Source organism: Accipiter gentilis, chromosome 9 (assembly GCF_929443795.1).
Source record: "Accipiter gentilis chromosome 9, bAccGen1.1, whole genome shotgun sequence".
Classification (NCBI taxonomy): domain Eukaryota; kingdom Metazoa; phylum Chordata; class Aves; order Accipitriformes; family Accipitridae; genus Astur; species Astur gentilis.
In genome coordinates, this window is record NC_064888.1 from 18,247,235 (window position 1) to 18,267,907 (window position 20,673).

General features: G+C 39.3%; 1 protein-coding gene across 1 annotated transcript in view; it reads right to left on the bottom strand.

The window, feature by feature from the left end:
* The window catches only part of LRMDA (leucine rich melanocyte differentiation associated), a 692,212-nt gene extending 673,014 nt beyond the window's left edge, over nucleotides 1-19,198 (bottom strand). The window contains exons 1-2 of the mRNA XM_049811164.1: nucleotides 19,090-19,198; nucleotides 14,560-14,660 (exon numbers count right to left, since the gene is read on the bottom strand). Coding sequence (XP_049667121.1) covers nucleotides 14,560-14,660; nucleotides 19,090-19,119 — 131 coding nt within the window. The 5' untranslated portion in view covers nucleotides 19,120-19,198. The remainder of the gene's footprint in view (nucleotides 1-14,559; nucleotides 14,661-19,089) is intronic.
* Between the last annotated feature and the right edge of the window lie 1,475 nt (nucleotides 19,199-20,673).

Consider the following 20,673-nt stretch of genomic DNA (forward strand, 5'->3'; position numbering starts at 1 on the left):
CATTCCAGATTATATGATAGTAATAGGCTATGCCTACAAGTATCACCTTTATAACTATCAGCTATCTTGAAGGGTTTCTAGCACTACTTTTTCCACCCCCATTAGTGTTAATTGCTTCCAGTGCACATTTGTCCCCACACAGTAAGAAAATAAAAAAAAAAAAAAAACACATGCAAGACAGTACCTTAAAGCTGACTTCACACTTTTACTTTGGTTTAAAATACTAGGGCTACAGCAACCAAGATTTTCATCTGCTGTACTAAAACACACAAGGAAACACTTGCCCGTTCACTTTTAGCCTAATACAGATATATGTCCTCTCTTCCTCCATTTACCAATTAGTAGAAAGTGAGACAAATGATGGTCAAAACAAAATCTACAGTAATGTATTAGTCTCCTTGACTTTAGAAACTTCTTTTCTGTTGCTCAGTCATTTAAATGCAGGTGAAGTTCTTGTTTCAAACCACCTGTGGTTGCAGTGACCAGAGTCTAATTCGGTGGCAAAGCAGCAGCCCACATTAAATGGATTGAGATAGATTCTCATTAGAGATACCTCCACATTTCAAAAGCCCTATTGTTAGTAGAAATAACAGACCATTTGTTGATATAACTTATTTAAAGGAAGCCAAAGCATTAACAGTGAAAGAAATTGAACTACCCTCTGACACTCCCCGTTTAGGCTGGAAGACAATTTATTAATTGTGCACCTGGTAGAACTGGAACCAATACTGTACAGGAACAGCTGAGCTAGCTAATGCCTGGCTCCTGATTGCAAGCAACAGATTGAACAAAAGAAAGAGCATTTGCAAGAAAGCAAGAACCTCACGTTGCACCTCCACCCAAACCTCTCAGCAGCACCTTCAGCACCCTTCTGCTGATTTAAGGAGCTGGAGGCAGTGGGGAGGAAGAAAAGAAGGCACAGAGTGAGGGAAAGAAGTAAACTGGACACATACACAGCCTCTCACTTAGTTGGCTAATTTGCATTTCTTAGAAAACATAGTATCTGACAATTTTTTCCCAAAGTCATTCCAACATAACCACCTTCACACATGACTGTTTCTGTGCTATTCCAAAAAGTACTTCACTGTCCAAGATAGAGAGTGTATTAAATGCAAGAAAATATGTAGAAAAAGAAAGTGTTCAGATCCTTGAGCATCCACACACTGGACTGTCAAATTATCTTAACATAACTGTGTTGGAAGCAGAGTTTTCTGAATATTCAATATATTGTTAATCCTTGGCACATCTAGAACATCTTTCCCTCAGCCTTTAAGTGCTTTAAAATAATCACTACACTTTATCTCTTACGTAACCAGGTCAAGTTTTCATCTTTCCTCTCCAGCTAAAAGGTCTTGAAAGTCCTAGGAGCCTAAAACACAGCATCCTCATCCCATGCTTTTGTGGCCATGTGGCCTTGCAGAGTCATAGCACTGTAGCAAGTCTCAGACCCTTCATATCTAAAATGGTTCAAGGACAATTCTGCTGCATTTCCTTGTGCTTTAAGAGATTTTACGCTCCAGAGACAAAACAGATTTTTAGCATCTGGTAAAAGAGAATGAGACCAAAAATAGATGAACAAAAACCTCAAACCACTGTCACCAAAATAAAACTTCACTAGCGATATCCTGGTCATAAAAAGCTGCTCTGTTGCTCTAAGTAGGTAACTGGATGCTCCCAAACACCTAAGGATTTAAAATTAAAATATACTGGCCTTGACATAATGAAAAAACAAAGAAAAGAAAAAAAAGAAAAAAAAAGAAAAAATACTGATGAGGAATAAATATCTAAACTAATTACTAAAGAAGTCATTTAGGTCACCACAAGTACATGCCTCTTACAAAGAATACATATGCTAACTTTGATCTTCAAACTATTAAATGTAGGTAATAGGTAGCTTTTCTGGTAAATTCATAAACCAAGTTCCCTGTTGGCATGTCTGATCGCAGATTAACATTCTAAGGGAAAGGCAGCTCACATTTCTGAATATAATTTAAAAACACTGAGCGCTATGATGTCTTTCCATTAGGCGTATTCACAAGGAACAAACAGCATCAGTCAGCCCACCTGCCAAATGGGAAATGCAGAGTTGGCTCGGAAAATATAAGCCACATTTTCAATACCATGAAGTATATTTTAACTATATATATCCCCCATCTTTTAACATTCAGCAAAGCAGGCATTGAAAAATGGTGCTTAATGCAAATTCAAAAATTAAGGACTGAGCATTTGTACTCAAAATGGTTGCATCGGTCCAATACGTTATATAAAAATGAACCAGCTGAGAGAATTGAGCACGTAAGCTTCATACTAAAAATAAAATAAAGTATAATAAAATAAAATAACACACAGACACAGACACACACACCCCCCAAAAAAATCCCCAACGACTTTTTAAATTCCTTTGTTCGTTTTACAAATATAAAAAAATTAAGTTTGGAGTTGAAAAGTAATAAGCTAAACTTTGTCACTCTAGTCTTCAGTGCAACAACATCAACAGAGCAAGAGCCTGACTTTTACCAAGCTGAAACACAGTGAGTTGGTATCTATGCTAAACAGCTCATAATCTGAAATATGCATCAGCCACCATTGGACTAACATCATCATGCTGATGTAAGTTTCCTCCTATCAGCCTCAATAAGAGCTGATGCCAAGACCAATACTAAGTACTTCTGAGAGCTTATAGAGAAGTGAGTGAAGAAGGGAGTAGAGAGTTTAAAAATAACAAAAACCTGTAATAATGTAGGTAGGTTTGGATAAAACAATCAAAAGGGAGATAGACATTTGTAATGTCTTGTTACTTAAGGACTTTTTAACCCCAAGACTGCTCCCATTTTGGTCCAATTCCCTCAAGGGCAGTTATCTCTCCCAATCATCCATCTCTGATGTGTTGTATCTTTTTTTGTTAGTAACCTATAAGTAATACGTTCTTTTTTTCTAGGTTGAGTATGAGGTTATCACTGTCAAAGCCCTATTGCAAGTGCTGAATCAAAGTAGACCAAATACTAGAGTATCACCCCTAAATTTTTATATATTAAATATAAAATTTATTATACATAATATATATAAAGGCATTATACATATATTATAAAGATGTTTATATACAAAACGGGGGTTTGTGTGTGTGTCTCTGTGTGTGCATATATGTATTAAATGCCAGTAAACTACTTCTGACAACAGCATCACACATGCACTATGCTTTCTATGAAAAAATGAACTGGAGGTGTGCACACATTCAAGTACTACTATCTACCAGTACAGCTCATATACCAACTGCACAGGAAAAACATTAGAAACTTAAGCACTTGAAGAGAAGCTATTTGAGTTTGGTCCAATTTACAAGAGCTTATCACCTTCCCTGAGTTTTGGATGGATTACAAACTATCCACACTAGATATTTTGCATCTCTTATTTGCGTTCTTTTAAAAGTGATTTCTATAGTTTTTCACTATAGCAAGGGTTCCTACAAACATGAGCAATGAGATGGTTTTAAAAATGAACAAACTATTATGGCTGTATTATATGAAGCACATTCACTGCTACCACTTACGGACTCAGGGGGCAAATTAAGTCAAAAATGGGGAAGAAATTATAAAGAAAGAAAATGATCTTCCAACTCTACCAGTGAGCAACTCACTCAGGCAAGCATGGTCAAAAAGAAAGACCAGGAGAAACAAAACAAAAACAGAAACAAAAATCATAAAACTTCACATGATTGCCAGCATAAGTTCATGGGTAAAGCCTGCAACTGAGCTGTACCACTGCATTAACTATGACCTTAAAGACAGTATAATTATCGTATAGCATGTCTGGTTTGACATACTGGATCCTGAGCCTGAAAAAAATGCATGGCCCTTTTGCACTTTTATGATACTCATTCTTCACACTTGCATGAGCTAAGGGCTTGGGGATTGTCTTTTTAAACTGAAAAAATCATCTCCAAGATAATTTATATAAAGATGACTTCTGTAAAATGCAAGATATCAAAAATGGCACAAACCACAAGACAACATATAACAAACAAGGAATGGATAAACAGAAGCTTTGTAAGGATTTTACTTGCCAAATGCCAACTAGCTATTTGTACCATGACCACTCAGCAGGTTTATTGAATACTGGAGGACAGAGAGCCTTCTTACTCAATGATTGGTGAGCAAAACTAGCCAAGTTCTTTACATCCGCAACTAGATGCTGGGAATCTTGTGCATTGCATTAAAGAGAGAAGATACCTTTCAACAAAACAGAGAGGAAAAGACAGAGACAATAGCTCCAGGGTTAATGTAGGTTCTTCCCTTCAGTCAAGCTCCTTGTCCTCAGACAACAGTTATTTCTGCAGTCCTTCGCTCTTGTTTCACAACAGCAGTGATGAGGAAATACTGTTTTAGAGTAAGAGAAATTAAGGAAGTCAGAAAGTAAGAATGGTCCATCTGATTACTATACTTATAATGGGCTCTTTATCATGCCCTTTTCTTTAACCCCCAATACTCTTTAAAAAAAGTAGTTCTTAGTCTTAAAATCCAGATAACCACAGACTACGCAGAAGTCACCAAGACATTATTTGCCATCTACTGACATTCTCTAACAGCTAAAACAAGTGCATCAACCTATTTCTCCTCCAAATGCAAAAAGTTGCCATAGATTGCAGTAGTCTTCCATTTATTAACTAACTGATTTTCTCTCAATCTGATGCAGATTCCTGTCATTCAAAATGGAATTCAAAACAAAAGCTTATTTTTGTTTAAGACTGATTACAGTTCTCACAAGAAGAGCTGGGTTGAATGTGCCAGTGAATTAAGCCCTCCGGGTACCCAGAGAACAAGTGCAGACTGTGTGGATTTAGCCTCCAACATCACTCCAAAAAAACAACTTCAATCTCATACAGGAAACCAGATCAAGAGAAAGCAGTTCACTGCCCGCTCATTCAAATACAAAGAAAATGATGTGATGCAAACATCCATTCACTGGGAAATGCTCAGCCTCAGACAAAAGGTCTTACCAACAGCCTTGAGTCAATAGATGGTTAATATGACATCCGATCTCTGTTCAAGTCCAATGAGTTTGTTATTCACCTTTGTTCAGAAGTGCAGATTTCACCTTTACTCATGATTGCAACAGCCCCTTAGGGATGGATATCACCATAAAAACAACTTTCAGCATCCACCACAGCAATATTCTCTTGCTATATTTAAGGATGTAACAGTTCAAGCTCACAACCTTATTTTCCTTAATGTCAAATTGTGCAGTATGTTTAACATTTTTACCAGATTTAACAGCTCTAGTAATCCTCCTAAGAATTCTCCACTGCACAATATGAACACACACTGACCCCCTCGCCAAAGGTTCAGGCAACAAGCTTTTGCCCAATTCTGCCACGAGATACGCTCTCAAGACAACACCTTCCATAATGTTAAGGCTTCTTGAGAAAAGCAGAATGGAAAACAATCTTATGTTCTGATCTGTCAGATACAGTAAATCAATGGATAATGGCTAGCACTGGAGGTCAGAGGTATATATACTACAGTGTTTTCACAGTCCGTTAGTGACTATGTGGCCATAAAAAGTCAAGCAAGGATCAATGGACAAAAAGAGAGGCTGTTGGGACTAAAGAAGATAACAGCCATCAGTACAAGATTGAAATACAACAGTTTATACTCTAAGTTTGTCCTTACATACTACTGAGTTTGGAAAAATAACGTATCCATCAAAAAACAACTTACATCCTTGTCACAGTATGCTGAAATCAGTGAGATATTTAAGTACATACCATAAGCCATTAATCTGATATTTTTAAAATTAGTCATTCACTGGTTCCCTTCATATCAACAATAAACCAATGACTGCAAATAAGACACAGCAGGAAAATACACAAGTCACAAAAACAGACACAGAAAATACTATGTAAAGGCAAATATTCTATAGCAACATTTAAAGTTGACAAAGTAACAGAACAAAGGCATGGCTACTGTATGTGAGACAAGGTATATCTTAATGGTATTTTTTAATATTATTCAAAGTTTTCAAATGGGGAAAAAAGTTTTCCTTATACATTACCCAGATCACATCTGGTTCCCGTTGAAATGCCACTTTTCAAAAGGGGGAAGCATGGTGGGAGGGAAGAGGAGGGGAAGAAAAGAGCAAGGAGTAGATTTAGTTTTGATTGTCTATCGACTGTCAAAAGTAGAATTAATATTTGAAGTCTAAAAACCTTTTTGTTACTGGTAGTACTCTCTTTCCATTTTTACAATAGACATACACCTTTATCCTACACAACACCTTAGGTATTACCCATGCAGAAAGTGAACCCACCATCACACTTGTCTTGAGTCCATCTAGTAGGATAAGACTATTTCATAGTTATTTTAATAGAAAGATAATTATGCATAAGGTAGTCCATAGTGATTAATAAATATGTAAGCCTTCATCTGAAAGACCATTACATCTGTAAATTTTAAATAATTTAAATGATTCCTTGTATATAAATATTTCATTTAGCAAATTGATTTGCAACTGAACTGCTTCTAAAGAATGACCACCTTTAGCAGTGTTAGTGTACATTTATTTTCACACATTCATAGCATTTCAACATTACTTAAAGAACAGCATCTTGTGCTTACTGTAGGACATCCCTTACAGGTAAACTTTAAGTACCCACCTCAAACTACAAACCTACTCATTTAACTTGATATGTTACTGCAATAGCAGAAGAAAAATTATCACTAATTTAGACATTTCAGATTGCTTAGCTGTGGAAAACACTATCTCTTTGTTGAAGTCTCTAAATACAATTCCACTTACCTTGAAACAGTGAACTATTTCAAGTATAAAATTTACAAACATTTGTAAACCGTTTTCTTAGAGTAAGAAAGAAATCTCAGCTACTACTAAACATCTTTTTTTAAAAAAATACAAAATCTTTAATACTTAAACATATTAATTCTCTTTTCACATAGTAAACTGTGGTCATGCTTGAAAGAAAACAAAAAAACGAGGAGAGTGAAACAGATTAACTGCATAGCTCCAATACACTTATTTCAGACAACATACTATAAATCATCTTGAAACAAAACAGGCAATTATAATGTGCACAAATGTTATGATACTATGCATCTCTACTGGTCCAATGGTTCTAAATTATTGAAACCGATGGCTGAACAAGGGCATATTGTTTCAACACACTTGGATTACTTGAACAATTTGAATTCTTTCTTTAGCTATCCAGTGCTGTGCAGATCTCTCTAATGTCAATAAACAGATAGATGTCTCCTAGATAATTCAGGCCACATCTAAGGGGATTAAAATATATGACCAAAATTTCTGTAGCAATGTGTTTTGTTTGTGAAGAATCATGATATTTTTTTTTCCCTTCAATGCTGTAAGCATCTAAAATTGAAACAAGTACATACATTTTCCTTCAAAGCATTCAGTGAGGACAGAACAGCAGCTCCTTTCTCCTTCTAACCACTACCCCATATTTCAATCCTCTTCACCTCAGTGTAAAATAAACACGAGAGCCATAAGACAGAACCATTTCAAAACACAATCAGCTATTTGTAAACAACACTCTTTCTCCTGCAGAAAATCTGCAACTGCTAGTTGCAAGAAAAAGCAGCAAGTAAGATAAATCAATTAGCTTGCTAATTTCTCACCCTCATTTATTTGGCTCTGCACTGTATTTGTCGTAATTGACTATAATTATGTTAATTACTAACTCCAGCATAATTACTATATTTATTGTCATTGAGCACACTATGTACCCAAAGCAAAGCTGGCATTTGTCGGGCATCAAAAAAATAAATAAATAAAACCACACAACTGTCAGGAGGGGTTTCACTGAAAACTGCCTGATATACCTTGAGCAAATGAAAGGGCAAAAGAGATTTCATGCAATGCTAGTTTGAAAGCATCGGTTCATTAAGGATATTAATTTTCTGATAACTACACATTTAAGCATGACACACTGGAGCAGTATCTACAGGATTTAGCAATTATTAATGCGTGACAGTTTCAAATGCTAAGTGAATCAATTAAACAGCAGCATTCACAATTTGAGAAGAGATAACTGCTTCATAACTGCCTAAGACTACAATTTTCACATGACAAAAAAGGGCCATTCAGGCTCCTTCAAAACCTGACAGGTCAAGAAAGAAGTTTGAAACAAAAGCACCTTATAACCATCATCTCTCCTCTTTACTTGTCAGATCAACTTTGCTAGTGTCTCCGCTGAAATGGCATCACCATGCCAGCTGCCACAAGGTGATTTTTCATGTCTTGTCAAAGAAATCTTTTATTCTATTTGCTCTGCATTAACATGTTACATTTATTGATCAAGCCCTTTCTGCAGCCACAGCAGGGCACTGTGCTCTTATGCCTAAGGGGGCTTTGATGTCCTGGTGACATTCTAGACCGAATAATGCACATACTAAATGGATTTAATGCAGAAATGTGTTTGTGCATGACAGCTACATTAATAACAGCCCCTCACACTGATAAATATGCAATTGCTACAATTAAGAGTTACCCAATTATGGGGAAAATATTTTTCTACCTTATAAATAAAACCATCAAAAAGTTTTAACAATAGTGCATTTTCTTCAACATTTTAAAATGCTATAAAGATCAGTCTAAAGACTTCTAAAAAATATGTCATGCTTTGTTTTGAATTCTGGCTTTTATTTCCATTTCTCTTTTGTTGTGGATCTTCCTGTTCCGCATGTCTTATTGCTGCACAGACTGGGAAGGTGGCAAGGAAGAAAAAAAACAAAAAAAAACAAAAAAAACAAAAAAAAAAAAAAAAAAAAAAAAAAACCCACACCTCTCTTTCACATACTCAACTCACAAAGAGGAACATGCCCTGTAAAACTGAAGCCCAGTTTCAAGCTGCCACTTGCATATTCCCCCAGGCAAGAAAACAGTAGGCAGAAGAGAGAAACAAACAATTTCTAGTCCACAGAGAGGCTATTACAAAACCTCAGTCTCACAAAAGTCGTGGAGGAACATTCCAGACTAGGATTAAAGTTCAAGGGGATGTTTTCATACATACAACCTCTTAATCGGACAGTGGAAAATATGCACAAGCACACACTGTGCAAATTATTCATGCTTCTAGCAGAAATAATCTGCACCCTAGAGAGAGGGAAGAGATATCTGTATCTCCACGAGCACAATTATTGGATTAATCCTCCCTCATTGGCCAAGATTAAAGATTCACTCTCCCTTTCACCTCATAGTTTAGACCCAAAAGAAGTCTTTGTAATACACAGAAAAACAACTTGCATGTTTAAAGCTACTGAGGACAAAATTAGAAGATGGACTTCTCTGTGAATTGAACTGTAGATGTTATTTATAAAAACATGGCACCTATCTGTACAAAAACACTGACATCTGTTATTCAAGCGCTGGAGTACAGTTAGCCTTTAGTGTGAAAGCAGAAATTTGGCATAAAGAAAGTTTTCTAAGACAAATAAAAGAACCTTTGAATAGGTTTCTTTTTCCTCTCCACAAGACAGCAAAATGCATCTAAAAAAAAAAACAACCTTTGCATTTCATCCAAATCTCTTCTCCCTACCCGCATTACATCCTTCCTACTTATTTATTCCTTTCTTTCCTTCACCAGTGATTATTATTCACCTTTTTTTTCCAATGAAATCTTCAACTTCCAATGATCAACAATAGTTTTCCTTTCCCTCTTGAAATCCTTTTCAGCAAAGCCTCCCAGTAACACCAACACTGACACATCAGTGACTTTCCTCTCTATGCTTTCATTAAATGGGAACCAGTGAATGCTTTCCACATATTATGAAACAAAATAGTGGCCTTTACAGTGCTCTATTATCAGGAAAGGTTATCAAATACAGTTGCCATGACAGACTCAGGGGCAGATTTCCAAAGCAAAACATCTCTGTTCCTGAAACATGCCTTATTGAAAGCACACGGTGTAAATAGTTCATTTCTAAAGTAGCTGAAAATCACTACCAATATCAAACGAAAACAGCTGCTACAACTCAGGCCATTTTATGATGATCACACCAATAATGCTGCTGAATCATAGTATAATTTAGGTCAGAAGGGGCACCTAGAGGCCATCTAGTCCAATCCCCTGTTCAAAGCAGGGCGTCTTCAAAGTTAGATTAGGTTGCTCAGGGCTTTGTCCCGTTGCGCTTTGAATATCACCCAGGATGGAAATTCCACAGCCTCCCTGGGCACCTCTTCCACTCAGCCTTTCACATCGTGAAGCCTTTCCTTACAGACAGTTGGAAATTCCCTTGCTGCAACCTGCGACAACTGCCCCTCATCCTTTTGATGTACATCTGACAAGAGTTTGGCTCCATCTTCTTCACAACCCCCCGTTAGTCCCGAAAGGAAACAAAAAACATTAGAAACTATTTAAACAAAACCTGTAAGGAAAACAGCATGAGAAGAAATAATTCATAAGTGGACTATAGTGGTCTAGGGTTGAAGGATTTCCGTCCCCCAGAGGTGTAAACAGGAAGCAATCCAGTGGCACCGTATCTTGCTGATTACAACTAGCATGCTTTTAAGTACACACCAATTTTTCCCTTTGCCTCACAAACAACAGACTGCTCTTACTCCTCTTTTTTCCCCCCAACATCCCCATAAAGAGTTCCCTTTTGCCATTTACCTCTATCTCTCCTTTTCCTCCCAGGAAAACAGGGAGCTGTGTAACCATTGCAACTGGTAACAGTCACTTTGCTTTGGCTGCCAGAAGAAAGAGAATTGGATCCATGTATCATTCAGGGTAACCAAGGAGAGAGAGTAGGTCTTGGAAAAAGGCAAACCAGACAGACAATTCTTTTAAAGAACAACTTTTTGTGATTATTTAATCAAGTGTTGCTATTAAATTTACCACATCTGATGCAAAGACAATTAAGCATCTACACAGACCCTAATTTTTATTTAGTAAAGAGGAACGGGCTCTAGCCTGGGAAGAACTCTGAAGTCAGAAAAAATTGGTGAAAAATATATATTTTCCTCCATATTAAATTGCCAATACAAAAGAACAAATGACAACCCTCCCCTGCTCCAATTTAGTTCTCCTGTCCTGTGTACATTTATGCATTTACATGACACCCAAAAAGCAAAAAATCAGAGAAATCAGAGTAACAAAACCACCACACATAAGAACATTGAATCCATGTAACTACTCTTCTTTGCAGAAAAAAAAGACAGACAGAAGTGCCATGACAACCAATAATTAATTAGAAGATATCCCTAATTTTTTTAAAATTATTATGCAAATCTGTATCAACCAAACAAGTTTTTAAAAAAATGGCGAGGGGGCAGGAGGAGAGAAACTCCTTGGTTTGTACAAAAACAAAACAGCATCTCTTGAAATACTTTATTAAAGGACAAGCTTGGCAAAAGTTATTTGCGTGTAAGTCACAAAATATAGCATGTTTGACTAATTCTTTCCCACTTTACTAACAGCATCAGCCAGTCTTCCCACCGTTTTTCCAGTATATCTGGACAAGCCTCCGAAAAGACACATTTACAGTGGAAAGCCTTAAATGGCAAAATAACTTACCTGGCTCTATCCCGACTTTTGCAACAAAATTATCTACATTCTAGCAGTATCAAAATCAGTACAATTAATTAACGCAATTGTTCAATCAAGTATTACATTATATCAGTTGCATAAGAAAGTTTTGTGACATCTGTATCATGCAGTACAAATACAACTTTCTGATAAGACTCTCTAAAGCGGATAAGCGTGTGTGTGTGCGCACAGTAAAGACTGCAAGTCTACAACTGCACACAACTTCTGGTCCAGAAAGGACAGCACTAGCACTGTCTTGCAAGAAGAGTTTGCTGCCAACTGACCACAAAGCTGAACATGTTACTACAACAGAGATACCGCTCTTTCTCACCATGCAACTACACCCATGATAGCAATATCAAATAACATGACTGCAAATACTGTTGCCCACAAAATAAAAAAAAAAAAAAAAAAAAAAAAAAAAAACTTCCCTCTATGCTCAATTTCTTAAATTCTTAATGCAATTGTTATGTTGTCAGAAACTCTATTGACACTTTTATCTAAACAGAATTTATTGCCTGCCACAGGAGGATGATTGCTTCCCAAAATGGACTTGGCAGTAGCCATACTTACAGACCATAGGACACAGAAACCCTATAAGCAAAACAACATTAAAAAAGGTTGGTAAGTACTTATTTACTGCCTAACACTGAGAACAGGTAACTGTTGAAAATTTCAGCGTTTCTCTGGCTTAAAATTCTCAGGCTAAAAACTTAGCGATCACTGAAATGTTTTTTTATTTCTAAGAACACACACACACTCTCATCTAATAATGAATCATATTATAATGAAAACTCACATCTTTACTGCAAAATAACTATTGTGCCACCAAAGCACAATATTCTCTTTATCTTTTTCTAGATTTTGATCACACTTGGTCTTCTTCATGCAACTTACACCTTTACCAACAAATATAAAGTTTTTCTAGAAAAAACAAACTCCTTTTTAAAGAGACATTAAGTTTAGCGTTTCTTCCCCACTGAACATACTAAAATATATTTTTCAAATTAAGCATTCACTGATAAAAATCATAAACTCATCACTATACTACAGTATTGTCACATTTTTCAAGCAATAATATTTGTTTAAAGATGACAATGATCTTAGTGTTTAGACTTGCTTCAACAGCTGCTCAAGACATCTCTTCTATATTCACATTCATTTAAGGCTATGACATTTTTTCTACATCTTATCTGACTATCTATAATATGCAGGCACAGTGTTCATATATAAGTGCAGACCAGTCTGAACAGCTACTGTATAATAAATACTTCATTCTTAGTTTTTGTATGCTTAGTATATCTATCACAGCTCAAATAAGAAAACATTACTGTTCTCATCGCATTTAGTATTAGCTTCCCTAAGCTATAAAAGAAAAAAAAAGGGGGCAGGGGGACAAAAAAACCAAACCACACCAAAAAAAATCCCCACAAACCAAAAAAACACCACCTCTCCTCTTTCCACAGATCTGATTTCTGACCTTAGAATACTTTTACAGGTTTACAACAGCAAGCTATCATACATCAAAAGTTGATAGCGGCTACCCCAAAAACTAGCATTTTCTCTCATGTTTCCCCACAAAACATTTTAACACTTCCCCCCCCCCCCCAAACCCCAATAAAGCCAAACTATATCCCTTCTGAAAAAACAGGCTAAGTGATAGTGTTTTGGGTAGCGCATGAAAGAAGGGATGAAAACACAGATTTGAGAAATATACCAATTAATTTTTCCGTGAAAACATTAAGTAATGACTTCAAGTTTTAAAGTGGTATTTTACATCTAGATTTAATGTTAATATTTTACTTTATGAAATAAAATGAACTCAGAGGAACTGTTCCTCAAATCACGTGCTAAATCAAGGAAACAAACTTCTTTTTTTCTAGACGTAGTACCTCCAGAGATGTAAAGGAGCAGTCTTGCTGATGACAGATTAAATATGAGTACACATGCAGAACTTGAATTATCTTCATGACAAAATGAAAAAATGCCCATTCAATTCCCTCCCCCAGCAAAATTCTTCTGCTTACAATTTCTACAGTCATCAGCCAGAAGTATAAGACAATAACAATCTACAGATTGGTTAGTGCCTCCTTTGCTCTGCTACCTCTTGCATGTAGGAGTCAGTCTTTCAGAGCTGACAGTGGCTCAAGATAACACTTATGAGTGTCAAGTAAGTTAAAACCAGTGGTTGTTCCCCCCAGAACAAGATACCAGCACACTACTTTTATGTGTCTTACTCCTCACAAGCAGACTCTAAGCTTACCCTCAATAAAATAAAAACTCAAGACAGTCCAACCCTACCACTGAAAAACTATGCTTTTTCTTAAGCAGACAACTACACTCCATTCCTTTCTCCCTACTTACCTACAGAGTTGCCAGCCTGAAAGATACACTGCTGAACCAGGCTCTCTCGCAAGGATTCAATGAAAAACGATACCGTAATAATGAATGGGAATACTATAGAATTCTAAATCAATCCATATATTGAAATAATTAGAATTTATGTATAAATTCTAACTGCACTTAGTTTTAGCACTTAACTACACAGCTGCCCAAAAAATAAAATCATACAACACAGACACATCATCTGGGAAAAGAGTATTATAAACCATTTACGGTAATAACCAGAGATCTACAAATAAAAAGAAGGGAGAGAAGCACACACTTACTTGTATTCTGGTTAAGAACAATTCACTTTGGATCCCATTCTTCACTTCTTTAGGTAGTGATGCTAATTTTCCATTCTGAGCAGAGAGCAACTATAAGCTCTTCATTGGGCATCATTTATATTAACATGAGAAATTTCCAGACTCACCTGGTTGTGTTCCAAGTATGCAAGAAAAGGAGACAAACATTGCCTATAAAACAGTGTCACCCTCTTGATAACAACTAAGTGTACCTGACATACATGTTTGTTTCTACTTTGAAAAAAAAAAAAAAAAAAAAAAAATCTATTTTTGGAGTTGGTGTCCCATATTGCACTTGAAAATCTATATAATGCCACATACCTCAACAAGTTGAAGCTAAGATCTAGCCTTTTTGCCATATGTCCATATTTTCTTCCTAGGAATTCTGGAATTTCTTCACAGTCTTGACTAATGTAGGACACCTGAAAATCGAAAGCAAAAAGGAAACATTCCGTAAAGTGGATTATTTAGTTTCCTGTCCAGATTCGGTCTCATTGCCAATGACAACACACAACATAGTAAATATTTGTTACAGCTTTAAGCTACATCAGTTTTACTGCTGTAGAATCTATCACAATCTCATTTTCCTATTGATACAATCAGCTTAATATTTATTACACCTATAGTCTTATGTACAATGTGTTGTCTCCTTTCAGATAAAAATAATTTGATTAAATGCATCGCATTTCTTCTGTTCCACTGTTAATACATTGATCGAGCATTACTTTGTATTACCCTTCTGATACACTCCAGAAGAAATTTTTTTGAAAGATCAGAAGCCATTCAAAGGACTTTCTAGTTTGCCCCTCAGTACATAACACACTAAAAGATCACTTTCTAAAGTTTGGTCCAGAAGTACCTAAGCAGTGTACTGTCAATCCATTCTCATAACCATTCCTTGAGGAGATTATTATTCCCAGTGGTATGCTAGGGACTGAGCAAGAGGGCAGCCTGAGATCTGAAAAACCAAGCATGAACACCCATGTTCAGATCACACTGCTCCTATTACCCAAAATACTTAAAAATGTCTTTCCTCTTTTTCATATTAGTTCATCTAACCCACCTTTAACAATCATAGGAAGAATTAGTGGTAGCAAAAATACAGTCTATACAGATTCTTTTTCTTTTTTTTTTTTTAGCCAGGATTAAGTGAGTGATAATATTTCCAGAAAAACACAAACAATAAGACAGCTAAACTTTTTCTATTCTCTCTGCTGTATTAAGTCTTTGATTTCTGCAAAGAATCCCCACCAAGCCTGCCAAACCGGTCGTCATGAATTCTATGTATCTATATTGGCTCATCCTCCCAGTGTTCAAAATGTCAGTATAAACATTGACATTTCATATTTTGTGCTAAAGAAATCTTAGTTGCGCTTAAATGGCGACTTGCTAGTTAAGTAGATTTCAACACTGTGTTAGACCACTATCAATAAGATATTGCTATTATCTAAATATTTAATATAAAGTCAATTTCAAGACCATATCCCATTGGTCTGAAAGATGTTAGATGAAAAATATGTAAAAAAGTCAAACTTTTTTGATAGAATTTCACTTTCTGTTAAAATACAGACTCCTCTGCAGAACAGAATGACAGTATGGACTTTTGCAAGTCACCCTGGTCTCTTACACTCTAAAAATGATTGCAATCTGATAATACTATATTGCATCCCATTTAATTCATTTTGTTCAATAAGATCAACAGATAAAGCTGACAACAGTGAAATATTTTTTACGAGCAGAAAACAGGTAGCTTGAAGCTCAGTTTAACAACTTCTTCCCCTTGTTAAACCACACCTGCTCTTGCAATAAATTCTGCTACCAGACATACACATGACTTCAGCAAATACAAGGACAAAAGGGAAAGGAACTGTTTTGGGTAGTTGGCATCCTAATGGTTTGGACATAACAGAAACCATTTTGCAGAATTTATTGAATTAAATATGTTTTATTTTTCCTCCAGTTTTCACCCAAGACAACTACAACGCACTTTACAACAACGCATACAAGAATTGCTTCATTCTTCACTGAATGGTAGATTTCTTTAAACTAATGCTTGCAAACCTTTGGGAAGACACCACGTTAACAGCAGGATAATACTTTGGATTAAGCATTTAGTTCAATGTAACACATTGAAATTCAAATGACTAAAATATGATGCCTATTAACACTAGGAGTGCAAGACTACCTTGAGCAACTACAAACATAGCAAGAGCACAGACCACCACTTTCCTTTTCACCCAGGGAGGAGTGGTGGAGGAGGAGCAAGAGACTCTTGACATGCATTCCCACTGCTTCAGAAACTTACCTGGCTATAAATGTTCTAGCTCCACAAGAAATGAAGTTGAAGAAAAAAGGTCATACAAATGTGGTTTTGAGAACGCAGGAGGCAAAATGCATAAAATGTTGCAAACTTCAGCCTTTGCACTGTTATAATATACAAATATATTTGCATAACTGGTACAAACAGATTATTCACAGGCATATTTGCAGATGAAATATAGTTGTTATGACTATTTAATGCTGAGGCCTTGTAAAAGAAATTTTACTTCCACAAAGTCCACTTCAGCATACTCACAGTACGAGCACCTTTTTCAGTTTAAAACAAACAGATTTACTTTTCCACAAAATACACAAAGTGCATTCAACTTCAGATTTCTATACCTCACACAAACTTGCTTCAGATACCCAAGAACTCTCTTTACTGCAAGAACAGCAGCGACTGCCAGCGATGCAATACATGATAAGCCTTTCTGAACAAGTTTTCAAGAGTTATTTCCCCACTCTTCTGCTCTTTAATCCTTGAACAATGCTGATATAAAACAAGACTTCAGTAGTCCAAACAACAGAAGAAAAACATTTATTCATTTTCATTCTTTCAGTCCAAAGGCATTTACCCAGAACACAATAAATGTACATAATACCGTATTCTTCCTTTTGCATCCATCTCAAATACCCTCAAAATGAGTATAAGCTTTCAAGTACATACCCCGAGATGTCATCACTGAGAAATGAGAGCAAGCATACTTTTCCCAAGACTCCTCAGCTCTCTGGGTGCAAGGCATACCAGTAACAGCAGATTCTTAGATTTTTCTGTACCATCACAGAACATCACGTTTCCATTGCCTAATTCTCCAACTCGAATCTAATACAGGTTGGTCACACTCAATCATTCTTATTACTGGTGCCCTGCTCAATATCCCACTGAAACGTTCAGGAAGTTTCCTGCAAATCCCAGCATCAGATAGCCTATGGACATCTCAGACATTCTTGTAGACTCTTCAACACACTTCATGTAATTCAAGAAAAAAATGTTTTTGCAAAGTATGTGAAACGTAAGTTAACCAGTCAATAGCAGTTGCACCTCTCTTCTTCTTTAGTTTCAGAGGATATTACCACTTAATCTCTGCAATCATTTTACAATGATATTATAATCTTAGTAACTCATAAAATAACATCTTTATTAAAGAAAGTCACCAAATAGGTCATGTATGAACTCTAGATATTGCACATTCCCTTTCACTGAAAGGAATTACATCTGGAGAATATTTCCAGTCAGTTGAGCATTATATTTTACTCTGTGCTCTTAGAAGATTGTACGTTAGGCACATAGCCAAATTAAGAATATGCTTTACTCAAAGGGGCTCAAGGCATACTCAAAGGAAGAAGGCAGCTTGTTACTCAGGGCCATAGTGCACCACAGAGACCACATGAACCGTTTCCTGCAGCAGCTGCAAAATTAGCCAATTGCCTCCATATCGCACACATATTTACATAAATGCCACATAGAAATAGTGACCAGATTAAAGAAGCAACTAGATGGGCAGCACCCTGGTTTAATGGCAAACCATTTTCAAAAAGAAGACAAGCTTCTTTTATTCTTTCTTCTTTTTCGGGGGGGGGGGAATTGGTTAGTTTTAGTCACAGGTTCAGCAGTAAATGACATCAATTTTAACCAGAAAAAATTTCAGTAGCCAAATAAGGCACTGGGTAAAGGCCAGTAGGATTTGTTCTTAGTTCCCAACTTCTCTCTTTGACCAAAACGAAACAGCCATAGAGTTTACTTTCAGCATATTTCAGTCCTTCTCTTTCGGCTTATTCCCGCAGCCTACTCAAACCTGAGAGCGGCCGGGTCCAAGAGCAACCGGAGGTCGCTCTGGAACACGACATGCTCCTCGGCCCACCGGACCCCGCTTCGGGCTCCACCGCCGGCGCAGATCTTGCACGGGAGCGAACGGTCACAGCCGGACAGCAAAGCCTCAGAGCACGCCTGTTGCATTTGAGCAGGCTGCAGCAGCAGCAAAAGCGGCAGAGTAAGAACCCCCTGCCACCACTGCCCCCGATGTTCCGTTACCTGTCCCTTACGAAACAGCAGTGCCACGCCGCGCCACTCTGAGCACACCCCCGCGGGCCGCCCCGCCTTCTCGCCCCCGCCGCGCCGCCTCGCCCCGGCCGCCCGGCGCTTTCGGGAGCAGGGACGGCTCCTCGGCTCTTTCCCTGCGGCGGCCTCGGAGCAGCGTGTTTGCGAGAGCGGCGATACCTGAGCAGCGTCCCGTGGCGCGGTGCCTACGCGCGGGTGGCAACTAAAACGCCGCGGCCCCGTGCGAGCCCACCGCCCCCCCTCCCCCAACCCAGCGGGCGCCTCCGCCTCCCTCGGCCTCGGCCTCGGCCTCGGCCCCGGCCCCGGCCCCGGCCCCGGCGGAGCGAGAGCCGCGGCGGAGCGGCGGGGAGCCGCTGCGTGGAGCTCGGGCGGCCGCTCCCAGTGTCGGGGGCGGGGACGCGCCGGCCGGGGCGGGCTAGCCCCCGGCAGGTGGGGCCGCCGTCGCCCGGGCCCTGCGAGCCGCGGACACTTACTTGGGCTCCGCTCACCACGACCCCTGCCATGGTTGCGGGGGCGGCCGCGCCGGGGCTTCCGCGGGCTCGGGGCTCCCGCGGGCTCGGGGCTCGGGCCGCCGCCGCTTCCTCGCGGCAGTCAGCTGACGCGGGCGGAAGCGCGGCCGGGCCGCGGGCGGGGGCGGCGACGGCGCGGGGCTCCCGCCGCCACCTGCGGCCCGGCTGAGCGCGCCCGCAGCGGCCCCGGGGAGGCCCGCGGGCGTCCTGCCGCCCCCGGCGGCCCTCGCGTCCGGCCGGCCGGCGCTTCGGCCCCCGCGGGCTGGTCGCCCCGAGGCCCTGCCGCGGGCTTGCCAGCAGGACCGTCCCGCCTGAGCGGGACGGGTGCGCTCCAACGCGGCACGTTGACGGAGGCGGCAGGCGAGAGCCTGGGGCTGGCGTGGGGCGAGGGTCTGCGGCTCCAGGCGTCCCTGTCCGGCGGCTGCTGCAGGCCCCGCGGCGGTGCCTTGCCCGGGGCGAGGGTCCGACTGCCGCGTCTCAACACTCGGCTGGGGCCGCGTGTTGGGTCGTAAGGGTGGTGGGGTAGGCCCCGGGAAGAAGCGACGGAACTAGCTGATAGGAGCGGCAGCGACGGAGCGGTTGGGGCTTGGATTTCATTCCCCGCGAGGGGGAACGCCAGGTGACTTGGAGAGTCGTCTGGACCGGCCTTTCCACCTACCGAGCAGCCCATTAACATGCGGCATAAAGCATACCTTGCCTTTGAAGAGATGTATGCCGCTGGTAGAGGAACGGTTACGGAAATAATCCCATGCGATCTACAGGAGACGTCCACATCCCCACAGTGATATTTTTTTGTCTACAGAATATAGGGCAATTTGTGGCGAAAACAGAAACACCTTTGGAATTATCAGAAATACCTGTCAAACCAGTCCTTCCAGGGCATGAGTGTTTGCTAATTAAAATAATGGCACGATGGTAGGTTATCACTGGTTAGGCAGAGTAGGGAAATTGAAGGTTTTCTGTAAGAATTTTATGTGAGGCTTTTAAAGGTACTTAGGTTTCCCTGGCTTGGATCCTAAATCCTATTAGTCATCTACCTACCTCTTCAGCTGCCTAAGCGCCCTTAAAAATCTGGCTCTTCTTTCCTCTTTATTGCTAATATAGCATAACTCACTCTTGCTGAAAGCAGAGGCACATGCTGTGAGGGGAAATAAGTTTCAGGAGGATACGTATGCTATACTGCAAACCACTTTCTACAGTTTATTCAGCAACACAGCAGAAACTAATACTGTACTTGCTGCTCTGCCTCTTAATACCAGCAGAACAAATTCTTGGTACGGCTGTGGCACTACGCCTTCTCTAGAGCCATTCCTCCTTTTACGCTGACTGCTGGACAAGAAACACAGAGCAAATAGACGAGGGGGGCGGGGGGTGGGGGGGGGGGGGAACCAAAAACATTTTGTACTGCTTTTTCCTCCCTGTTATTTTAATGTATTGTGTTAAAATGAGAAATGCGCCAATGTGTAGAAAAATCAAAACATAGTCAATGAAAAAATCACTCCATTGCATGGATCTGTTTTTCCGTGTATCATGTAAGACAAAGAATCA